This window comes from Rissa tridactyla, chromosome 8 (assembly GCF_028500815.1).
Source record: "Rissa tridactyla isolate bRisTri1 chromosome 8, bRisTri1.patW.cur.20221130, whole genome shotgun sequence".
NCBI classification, from domain to species: Eukaryota; Metazoa; Chordata; class Aves; order Charadriiformes; family Laridae; genus Rissa; species Rissa tridactyla.
In genome coordinates, this window is record NC_071473.1 from 25,519,941 (window position 1) to 25,532,336 (window position 12,396).

At 39.7% G+C, this 12,396-nt stretch overlaps 1 protein-coding gene across 2 annotated transcripts in view; it reads left to right on the forward strand.

Moving 5' to 3' along the window:
* Positions 1-5,776, forward strand: part of BRINP3 (BMP/retinoic acid inducible neural specific 3) — a 202,427-nt gene extending 196,651 nt beyond the window's left edge. For both annotated transcript variants that reach the window (XM_054212346.1, XM_054212347.1), the window contains one exon: positions 4,260-5,776. In XM_054212346.1, coding sequence (XP_054068321.1) covers positions 4,260-5,376 — 1,117 coding nt within the window. In that variant the 3' untranslated portion in view covers positions 5,377-5,776. The remainder of the gene's footprint in view (positions 1-4,259) is intronic.
* The last annotated feature ends 6,620 nt before the right edge of the window (positions 5,777-12,396 follow it).

Consider the following 12,396-nt stretch of genomic DNA (forward strand, 5'->3'; position numbering starts at 1 on the left):
TCCCGGATGCTTTTTCCCTAGTCCCAAGCTAACGTTGCTTGAAGCCCTTCTCACAGGGTCCACAAGTCTCTTGCCTGAGATGTCACCCGTTATTTTCTGTTAGATCCTACGTCTCCCCAGCTGCCATCCGTCCTCAAAGAGGATCCAGGGCTGTGAAAGGCCAAGCCCTGCCTATCTGAGCGCAGCAGCTATTCAGCCAGGTGGGGACCTGCAGGAGGCATCTGCTTCTAACCAAGCCTTTCCCCTTAACTGCGGAGTCCAGAGTTTTAAATGATCTTCTATTTCTAGGAGAAAAAGTAAGCTTTCAGAATGACATTCCAATGCGAATTTATCTAATTAAGGATGAGTGGCTTAAATAAAATAAGTATTGCTGACATTTTATGTACTTTCACTTAATTAACTTAATTTACTTGAGTGGAAGCAATAAATTTACAAAGAGTAACAGCACTCCTTAATGACAACTTTAAAAAAAAAAAAAAAAGTGGTTTGAGTAAGGCAGATGACTATTTTTTAAAAAAGAATTTATGTTTGTAAACATCAAAGATAAAATCAAAGACAAACAAGTATAAGTAGAATTTCTTGAAATCTCTCTGGTTAAAATCAGGTTTAAAAGAATCAAAATAAGGTAAAAAGTACTAGAAGGTTATTGTTTTGAACTTTATTTGGAATAAGGAGAAAACCTCCTTCCCTCTAAAGTTCTTTGTCTCCTTGCAATCACTAATGATCAAAAAAAATAGTTGTTTTAATAAGCTAAATTCTAAGTTATAAACTGATAACTAAGTTTTAGAAAGTAAACTTACTTAATTGTGTAGTTATGTAATTTCATGAAGACTTTTAGACTGCTTCTTCTATCCCTTAACAAAAAAAGAAGGAAGGTAGGCTCATTAAAAATAAAAAGAACAAAAAAGTGACATTAAAGATTTTGTTTCTGATAATAATGGAAACATCAGATTATCTCACTAATGAGGAAAAAAATAAATGTTTTAATGACTGTGTGGCTGGAGAAGTGAGTAACCCGAACAAAATCAACCCTTGCCAGTAAATTAATTTTAATTTATTCCAACAATAGAAAATTCTCCTCTTCCAACAGTGCCATCTTCCTCACCAGGTCTCCCTCTTCCCATCACCTTTGTGGACCAAGAGAATTCCTTCCTGCTTTCCCAGTTCCCTTCTCTTCATCAATCTGCAGTAAGGCCACAGTCTTCCTTCCTTTGCCTGGTGCCTCCTGCACTCCAGATACTTGGCCTGTCTAACCATGCTCGGGTGTATCCACAGGAGGAGTAATCCCCTTCTTTTTCCAAAAATTCTTCTATAGGAAAAAATTAACGCACAGAACATTCTTTGACTTATTTCAATGCTAAATAATAAGCGGAATAGTAAGCAGTAATACAATATATAAACCCCTCATAATCCTATCCCCTAGAGCCAAGAAGAAGAAAGGGTAGATGAAACATAACAGGGATCATCTTCAAGCTGCAAATTATCTCCCTTGCCTTAGGAGGTGGGTTGACCTAGCCTGGCTGCCAGCTGTCCACCCACCCAGCCGCTCACTCTCTCACCTTCTTCGGCGGGAGGGGAACAGGAAATAAGATAAAAAGCTTGTGGGTCAAGATAGGAACAGCTGGCTGGAACCAGCTGTGCCTGGTGTGTGACAGCCCCTGGCCCCTTCTCACAGAGGGTACTCCTGTGGCCACCACCCCCACTGTCAAAACCTTGCCAGTGACACCCAATACACATCAATAAAGCGATGTTCTAAAATTCACTCATTAAAATCCTTAACCTCCAAGCCATACAGGAATTTCTTATCCATACCAGCACAAAGCCACATTCAGGCTACTAATCTCTGCTGGAACACTAATGTAGTTGTGTGGGTGTCTCTGACTTTGGAGCTCAGGCACAGCTAGCTTTCTTCTGACTAAAACGTATCATGCAAAACGTACCATTAGATGCTACAAACTACATAGCACAGTTGATCGTTTTGTGTGAGTGAGGCAAGCAGATTTAATCTCTAGGGTTGACATTGTGATAGATGGAAAACCTTTACGGTAAGTCTTCAAATGGTTATCCTCTACTGAGAAGAATTCAAAACCACAGCTGTAAGCTCAGTGGCCATCTAAGCACGATGAGGTGTTCTGGAAATGTACTAATATATAACAAAACTTTTCAAAGTCATGGACTTCTGTTAGCAAGAGAAGTGGAAGAGGGTGCTAAAATTCGCATTTAAAAACTTGATCAATATCAGCTGTTGAATGCACTTAAACTTGATACTGTAGTCGTGTGGTACCAGCTGGTAGTAACAGTACAAGCAGAAAAATTGGAGATTAAAAAGCAAATGACTTATTCTTGTAATCTGCCCAGTTATCTGTCCAAGGTAACAACGTTATAGAGACTATTGTGAAGCAAATGGTGTAACCCAAAGATTTAAAGGAAAGGAAAACCCCCAGACTTCTATATCTTATGTCCAGCAGCTTTTGAAACTCGGCATCAGCTCTTATGTAGCACAGAGAGCCATAAAGAGTTAAGGAAAAGCTGTAAGGAGGGACCTTTGAAATGTTCGTTTCACTCCTTTGGACAAGGATGGTCTGTGTTTTGGTCGCTGTGATGTATCGTGGGGCGGGCAGCGGTGGGACAGCCCATGTGATACCCAGCCTGGGGACCGGGGTCCAAGCACACCTGAACTGCCAGTGCTGTGCGCTGCCGGGGCAAGCCCAGAAGGTAGAGATTGCTGTCAGAACAACCCGGAAAAAGTACACAGGAACTTCCACCTGGGAGAGCCACAGCTTTAATGTTCTACTCATTTTTGGAGTCACTTTTATATTGTGAGGTTGGCCTTGCTCGTAGAACAGACATTACAATTTTTAACCAGGAAATGAAGGAATAAATTTGCCAAACTGTTTTTGCTTAATGCTGACTTTCAAAGCACAAAGAAGAATGGTGCTTAGCTATTCATGTCATGGGAGTTGTTATACCTACTTGCGCTTCTAGAAAATACTAACAGACTATAGGTATATAAAAAAAACAAGCCCAAACAACCAAGATTCCCACCCTCAACCAATAAGAGTCACCAGAGTATGCAATGATGTGATTTTACTGATTTTTATTTTCATGTTTCTAAAGAATCAGCTTTGAGATGCCATAGACTTTTAGTTTTAGCATTTATTTTATAGCCAGGAAAAAAACCACCAACAACAAAAAGATTACTGAACTATTCAACGCTTGAGACAAATTCAGATGAGACTTAAAAAGTCAGCAATAAATAAGGTTTTTGCATTCATTTTCTCTTTGAAAGAATGCAATGAAAAGGGGAGAAACCTTACAGCCATCGTCATTCATGTGGCAACAATAAATCTGACTCTGCAGCAGCCCAAATAAGTTCTTTAAACTGCACATTGCTAGGATTAATAAGAACTGAAAAATGCAGACAAAGAAAGAAGATAATTTTTCTTTTGACTATTTCCATGTAACTCTGTTGTTCCCATTGTCTTTGTTCCGGCGACTGTGCCTTATCAGCCTGAGCTCTTTCAGTGTCTGTTTTCCCAGTGTGATATAGGACATTAACTGTTGCCTCTAGTGAAACCAAAATGAGATGACATGAAGAACATTAAAGTGTTCTTTTAATTCCATCCCCAAAGATGAAAAGTAAACACAGCATGCTCATGCGTGGCTTCCTGTAGGGATGTGGTTGTGCTGGAAGTCGTTTGAAGAATTAAGACCGAATCAATTTTAGTGGGGTGTGGGGTCCTATTTGCTCTTCCAGGAGAGCGCTTTGGATCATTGTCTGTAAACTGAAGCAGCTCCAGCCGGTAACAAGAAAGCTTGCGAAGTTACAGAAATCTTCATAATGAAATAGATTGTACAGTTTCACATGCTTAGATACATACAAAACACCTCCCTGATCAAATAGTATGAGGAAAAATTATCTCAGCTGCATGGGATTTCAAAATCTTAATCTGAAGACAGTTACAGAAAAGTGGCTCTTTGGCAGGCTTCTGACAGAGACAGAGAAAGCAAATACACGAACCAAATGTTTCTGTTGTGTCTGTGCATTTATAAGGAAACTTTTCTTTTGTGATGTTGCATTATTAAAAGGCAATTTATACACATATTTATCTGACAGCAGATGCTGTCATCTGACTTTAGTGCCTTAATCTTCAACTAAAAACAGATTTCCTTTTCTTTCTCCAGTGAAAAACAACAAGGTTGTATTTATTGTGTGCAGGTCTCTCTTTGTGTTAAAATAAGTTGTTTTAACGTTGCAGATCCTCCAACTATTGGCTCAACCGCATCCAGTCCTTTCTCTACTGCAACGAAAATGGCCTCCTGGGAAGCTTTTCGGAAGAGACTCACACGTGCACCTGCCCTAATGACCAGGTTGCCTGCCATGGCTTCCTCCCCTGCACGGTCGGAGATGGCTCCGCGTGCTTGAGCTGTGCTCCTGACAACCGCACGCGCTGCGGGAGCTGCAATGCTGGCTACATGCTGAGCCAGGGGCTCTGCAAGCCCGAAGTGGCGGAATCAACAGAGCACTACATCGGGTTCGAGACTGACCTTCAGGACCTGGAAATGAAGTATTTATTGCAGAAGACAGACCGGAGAATTGAGGTCCATGCCATTTTCATCAGCAATGACATGCGCCTCAACAGCTGGTTTGACCCTTCTTGGCGCAAACGGATGCTCCTTACTCTTAAGAGTAACAAGTACAAGTCCAGCCTGGTCCATATGATACTGGGCCTTTCCCTTCAAATTTGCCTAACGAAAAACAGCACCTTAGAGCCTGTTCTTGCTGTTTACGTCAACCCTTTTGGGGGCAGCCACTCCGAGAGCTGGTTTATGCCTGTGAATGAAAATAATTTCCCAGACTGGGAGCGGACTAAACTGGACTTACCCCTTCAGTGTTATAACTGGACCCTGACACTGGGCAACAAGTGGAAGACATTTTTTGAAACTGTGCACATCTATTTGAGGAGTCGAATAAAGTCAAACGGTCTGAATGGCAACGAGAGCATCTACTATGAGCCCCTGGAATTTATTGATCCCTCAAGAAATCTGGGCTACATGAAAATCAATAACATCCAAGTGTTTGGCTACAGCATGCACTTTGACCCAGAAGCAATTCGAGACTTGATTTTGCAGCTGGACTACCCCTATACTCAGGGATCACAGGACTCGGCACTTTTGCAGTTGTTAGAGATCCGGGATCGTGTAAATAAACTCTCTCCACCTGGTCAACGTCGTCTAGACCTCTTCTCTTGCTTGCTCCGTCATAGACTCAAGCTGTCTACCAGTGAAGTGGTGAGGATCCAATCTGCTTTGCAGGCCTTTAATGCCAAATTGCCAAACACAGTGGATTATGACACAACCAAATTATGTAGTTAACCATAAATGTGAAGCACAACACAAAACTTTGAAGGAGTTTTTACAGTGCTCTTGTGGAACAGTTTATGTTTGGAAGAGTAAATTTAAATTGTCTTTTCAATATCTGTCTTATATCAGTCAATACTGTTGGATGGCAATTTACACACATGAACTTGCTGACAATGAATATATTATACCTGCGGTTTTGGTTTATGAATGAAATAAATACTGACACCAGTCTAGAAGACATTCTACTTTTTACAATAAATTTCATTTGTAATTTTATATGTTCTGTGGCAATGCTTTTGTGCATTACATCCTCTAGAGGGAACATAGAAGGATACCAATAAAATTTTGTAGCTGAACAGTTATTAAAAAGAAATGCTGTGGGATTCTTTTTTTTTTTTTCCACAAAAGTAGTAACTTTGATACACTTTTGTGTGTGGTGAACACAGGAGCTGTAGGTAGAGAGAAGAGAGGGACTCAAGATTTTAACAGAAACTGCAGAGAAGTCAAAGCCATAGCCATAGTGCCAACTGTCGTGATGCTTTACTGGCTACACCTGAGACTTCCCTAAGGTGCGCCCTTTTTCAAGGTGCTCAACGTGACATCCAGGCTGCAGCGCAGTGAGTGGGTCAGGGTGGAGAGGAGGCAGGAGGTCGGTGTTGCGAGGGGCACGGTGACCAAAGGTTGCCTTAGCTCAAGAGCAGACAGGTGAGAGACTGTCTTTGCGACTGATATTACTCACCTTACAAAAGAAACAACCTTCTCCAGCCAAAGCACATTTTGAAAGTCTCTATAATCCATTATTCGCATATTTATAGAATTAAGCACGTATATACATTACCTCCTCCAAAATACACACATTATAATAATTATCTATAATTATCTGTTTTGAACTATTTACCTAAATACCATCCATGCGGATTAGATTCAAATTCATTAAAAACATTTTCCTGACAATGCAACTGTTTAGTATGTGGATATTATTTTCACTGGTACAGATAATATCCTTTCAGCGCAAGATGTTGCAGTTTTAAAAAAACATACCCTTATACAGATACATGACAGCTATTGAAATCTAGTTTGTAAAGCTGAAGGTGCAATAAATATGTCATTTATCAATTAATGAAATTAATTAAATGTGCACAACTGTGGATCAGAATTTGGTTCTTTGGTATCGTACACGTTCCAGCAGAAAAAATACACTTAAGACAGCAGAACTTGGGACTCTCGGGAAGGTTTTGGTGCCTGTTGCAAGAGAGAGTACAAACGGCTGGGCTGCCGGAAGGAAGCTGTAAGGAAATACAGATAAAACGCAGGAAATTGTGGCAAAGTCTTTTAGTAGCACCTCGTTACGTTAAGTCTGACTCTGTGCCATTGATGTAAAAGCAAACTTGTTCTTTTACAATGGGAAAGAATTACATATAAAACTACCATTCTAAGGGCAAGCACAGAAAGAATAAAAGCCATATTTAATTCATGTACAATTTTAATTCAAGTAGACTTCAATTAATTTCAGTTACATTCAATTTTATTAATTTCAATGTAGTTATATCACAATTTAATTCTGAATTGTAGCCTAATCTGAATTTAAGGTCCACTGCTTACTTTTCTAGCTAGACCACAGCAGCACCAGAAATGCAATGCTTCATCAATATATGTAAGCAAAACAAAATGCAAGGCAAGAAACGCTTCAAAAAGCCTAATGACAAAGACAATCTTCTTTTCTTTAGTGATTCTCTTTAGTGAATTAGAGATTAGTGAATCTCTCCTGATTTCACCAAATATTTATAAGGATTACTATTTCGCCACCACACATTCAGATAATTCCTCAGACCTTCTATACTAGGAAGCCCCCTAGAACTAAAATTAGCATTTTTTCTCTTGTAACCAACCTCTAGATGAATTCCTGTTTGGTTTCTCCTCACAGCTTACTTTTGCTGATAGATCACGTATCTTCTATGTGTCAAAATTTCGGCTTGCTCTTGCATTGGTAAGACCTTCTCAGGTACGATTCCCACTACTCCCGTTTTCATCTCCAAGTCTTTCCTTTGGTATGTCCTTGGCAACTATAATAAACTGTAGAATTAGATAGTTTGATTTGACTAGTCAGGACCTTGTGCAGTCTTTTTAAATAAACAAAAGACTATGCTGTTATAAAATGAACAAAAATCAAAAAAATCCTCTTCTGTCCGTAGAAAGTAAAACTTACAATAGAAATGTGGGGTAATGATAAATAAAGCAATTGCTTATGTGATCTCTTCACTAGGGAAAAATATGAATATGTCGTGGTAAACGACCTGAGTCGTCTTTCCCCTTCTCTCATGCTCCTTCTTAAAATAGTTCCTCAATGACTGTTTTTTCTTTCTGTTTTTTTCTGGGGGGTTGGTTTGTTTTGTTTTTTTTTTTAAAACGCCTTTCTCTATCAAGATGTAAAGTTCTTCGCTATGCCCAAATACACAATAGGATGTACAAATAAGAAGCCCAAAGAGGCTTCAGTCAGGCGTCATTTAATTATTATACATCACATTAAGTGTATTTGACTGGACCAGTGGAAACCCCCTGTCATTACTGTATCTTTGTGCCAAATTAAAAGTCTGATACAACTTTCTTAGCCTACTAGTCATGGACTAGTTTGGGATTTTGGAAGCTGTGGGATCTCGGAATAGTGAAGGTTTCTAGTTTACCATAAAGATAATCATTAGAGATTCCATAAAGATAATCATTAAAGGAAAAAAGAAAAAGCCAATAATGAAAAGAAAACATCACAGGCTTTATCTGGTTCTCAAGTTAGAAACAGGCGTCACCAGTATTTCTCTTTTTCCTGGTTGAAATCTTTCTATGCTCTCAAACAGAACATCAGGTTGTGTTTAAAAAAAAAAAAAAAAAAAAAAAAGAAGCCTGGATAAGTCAAAACAGTCAAGGATGTGATCCATAAGATCCATAAGAAAATTTTGTAATAAGATATGAACACTTATGGGGAACAAGAACTGTGGCTACATGTATGTCTGCTCATTTCCAGCTGGACATCCTATTTCTCCTACTTAGATTCTGACACTGGGGTTTTTCGCTATCCGTTTTGCTTTGCATTCACCAATCACCAATGCTGTTACTACCTGCCGTTATAAACTGAAAAGAACACACAAGGAAATTATAGTAATAATAACTGTACCACGACAACTATGACAACCTAAACCAGTATTCAGAACAAACTTTAGTGACTACAGTTCTAATAACCAGGTAGCTATTAATTATAACATAGTAACCTTCCTGCTTAAGTGAAGGCAACTCTTACCTGATAGGAAACTCTTAGGGCACTGGTTTCCAAGCAAATACAATCCAGGTCATGTCTAGAAGTTGTATTGCAGGGACAAACTGTAATAAGGATGCGCTGCCTTAGCACTGCCTAGGAACCAGCATTAAGTTTGCCACAGTGATCTAAACCTCTGGGTGACACATTTCAGAATACAGACGCTGAATTGAATCACGTTTAAAACATCATGAAGATGAGTAAATTTTCATTTCTCTCATTTCTTACTGAAAAGAGACAGGCAGAACGAAGGTGTGTTCAAATTCTAGTGCCTGAAGATGGGAGAGGTGTAGTTGCATTTCAGGGTGTTTCTGTCTTCGCCACAGAACAGTTACACCTGCACAAATACTTGGAGAAAGAGCCTTTGTTTCCAAAATTATACATATGCTGACTGCATTTATTGTCAAAGCGCTTAGTCAGCAGATACTTCACATCGGTAAAGAGGCAAACGCCAAGAGAAGCCAGTTTTTCCCAAGCTGAATAAGCAACCAGGCAGCCTGAGCCGGAGAGAAGACAGAGACATGACGGATCGCGCTACAATCAGAAGGTCATTTGCTTGAAAACACAGCAGATATTCCAGAATTAGTGATGTGCGAGACCCTGACGCCACAGCTAGTGCGGTGTTACTGCTGCCATGCACAGTCGATTGAGACTCGCAGCACAGGTAGTTCCTAGGGCTGCGGGACTGACTTTGGGTCTATTCGCTCAGCTTCATATTCTAAGCAAGAAATGGATTCTAGATGTGGCGTAGTAACCTAGTGTTCTTCTGCGTGCAGGTATCACGAAACAACCTGTAACGCTGGGGCACAGTCTGTATAACGTCAGCTTATCCGCACGGCAGAGGAGCGTATGGCGTTCTGAGACGTTCTAGGCTCACAAATTTGGCAGAGTGGCCACACCAGACTACGCTGCTTCAGGAGCAGGCTGCATGGAGGAGCAGGATTAACAATTCCTTTCTCTCCTCGCTAAACTGACATTAAGGTGTGAATTATGAACAAGGAAAGAGTATTACCTCCCAGAAATGGTGCACGTTTTTCCTTCCCTACACATTATTTCTGGGATGGTAACGCGCATCTAAAACTCTTGTCAACTCACATATTGCTCTTTATTTTATGGTACGTTTTAGCCTAACAAGTGCGTATATGACAGGAAATACAGCGAGGTGACAACGCTAGTAACAGTAGCTGCTGTGGGGTTGTTTGCTCCCTGCACCAGTTCCCGTATGTCTGCCTACCATCTCGTTCCCAGCATACGGCAAACAGAAGAGGGTAAAACCCCCCGGGGGGCAGAGACGGTTTTGCTCTGAAAACAATAGTCCCCTGAGAGGGCCTAATCCGGAGCGTGACCACCTTTCAAACACATTAAAAGATCTTCTCTTTTTTTTAAAAAAAGGCTTTTTGTCATTTCTCAGCTGGCATGAAAGGGGCAAGAGAAGATGAGGATTGACACAAAGGTAGTTGTGTGTGTACCAAACTATGATGCTTCCGTGGGGAAAGGGGAAGAACAAAGAATCATTGAAGTCCCTCTCGGATCTCACCACAGGTGCGGAACTCACTCTGAGAGCATTTGGGTACAATAGGGATAAATGCAACAGAAGACCGAAAATACAACGATTAGGTACAATGGCTTAGCATGAATGTGACACAAGAGAATGAACTGTAATTAGTTTTGAACATGCAAAATTTTGTCTTACATCTTTCACTCTCTCTCAGTAGGGAAAAAAATTTAAGCATTAAATGCGCATAAGAGAACAACAAAAAATAATTAATTAATATTACAAATGTGTAGCTCTTCTTTTATGTGTCCTTTTTAATGAGCCCCCCCACCTCCACATCAGTCATTCAGCATATCAGTTATGGATTGGGACGGAACTCCTTTGGCTACAAAATTAAGGCATTGTAACATGACAAAAAATTATTGTCATGTGAGTTAGATTTCCAAAGAATTTTAAATAACTGAATGTCTTGCATATAATTATAAATTTTCCACCTAAATCCTTCCTCACCACTAAACATAAAAAAACCAAGCCAAACTGATAAAACGTAGTTAAGAGAATTTCCAGAAGATTACAAGTGATATATAATGTATACATCTTGCTCAATGAATAAAATTAATAAATAATTAAATAAAGAATAAACCAGTTCTGTGTGCAGAAGCTGAAAGCAGTCCCTATTCTATTCTAACAGCGTACAAATTTATCGCATCAATTAGCAGCAATGTAAATTGCTTTGGTGCATATAAGTGTGTTTTTAAAAAGACGTGCCGTAGATTTGACAGTAATTCTACAGTGTATCAGAGATCTGAAAATCAATTTCTTTTTAAACTGATTTTGTTCCACTGACCTTCTATGAATTTAATTCCTGTATTGCTGTCCAGTGCTGAAGATTTCCCTACGACGACTCTGGAGGAGATTACTGTCACGACATTCCATGCAGTTCCTGTTTGGGAGCGGGACATCAGAGCGCATCATGGCTGTCCTGTTTATGTTTTGATCTATAGAGCTGAGAAGAGGATTGAGCTGCTAAGCATTGTAAAATGCTGACTTGTCAACACAATATAGAAAATGGAAACTCTTAGTTAAAAGTTTTATCTGGACCACTGAAAACATTAATCTCTAGCCAACCAGGGTTTAGTTCTAAACAGGGAAAACTACCAAGCATTTATTTTCATGTATTATTTTTCAGCTTTAACAGTTTAAGAGAGCAAAATGAACAAATGCAACTGACTTAGACTGAAAATATCAGTGTTATTTCTAATAAGTCTTAGGTTAAATGGAGTATAATGATAATAAATATTTTCCTTCATCAGATAAAGCGATATAATCCCTGGCATATTCTCTTATCACTCTATGAACTATCTCTTCGGTTCATCTCAGATATATTTGAAAATGTTTATGCGATTATTTATTAAAGTAGCTGGATTATACACGCATACACTTACTGAACTTGCCTAGTTACTTTTTTTCTTTAAGAGGCAACTTTTAGTGTTTTTGATTAAGTTGGGAAAAGCCATTATAAAAAGAGCTCAGACACACGGAGCAGTAATCCCCCTGCAAGTCCAGGTATTTGACTTTAAGGGTAATAGATGTCATTTCCACCTAAGCACTCTAGAAACGAGCCATTCACCAGGAGCTGAAGTTGCTTTGTAAGCAAGCTCTTTGTCAGACTGCTCTCAGGTAACATGTTTCAGATGGCTGAAGCCATCCCTACTTACATGGAGGCGTTCATTGGGTAAAACTTAAGGCATCTAAAATTAGGGTTTTAAGATGGAAGGGTAGGCTGCTTCTATTTGCAATAAAGCTCTGAAGGGAAATTCAGACATCTCAATGGCCTACCCCTGGCCATCAACTAGCCAAAGATGCCAGGCTCCTAACCCGGATTAGATGTACAATGTTGGAGGGTGAATAATCAAGCCATGCGCAAAGATGGGCAGAAGTCCTGGGACTGTTATTTATGGAACTCTGCTGAGCCTAGGGCCATCCCCTAGGAAATTCTGCAATATAAGTAAGGGACTAGGGGGAATAAAAGGGAATTAAAAATTAAACTGTCTTTATCTCAGCCCATGAATTTTCTGTATTTTTTTCTGATTCTTCTCCCCATCCCACTCCAGGGGAAGGGGAAGGGGAAGAAGTGAGCGAGTGGCTGATGGTCCTAATTGCCAGCTGGGGTTAAACCATGACAGTTAGCTATTTGGGTTCTGCTCTCTCTGTTTTCTCTAAAAACATTTTA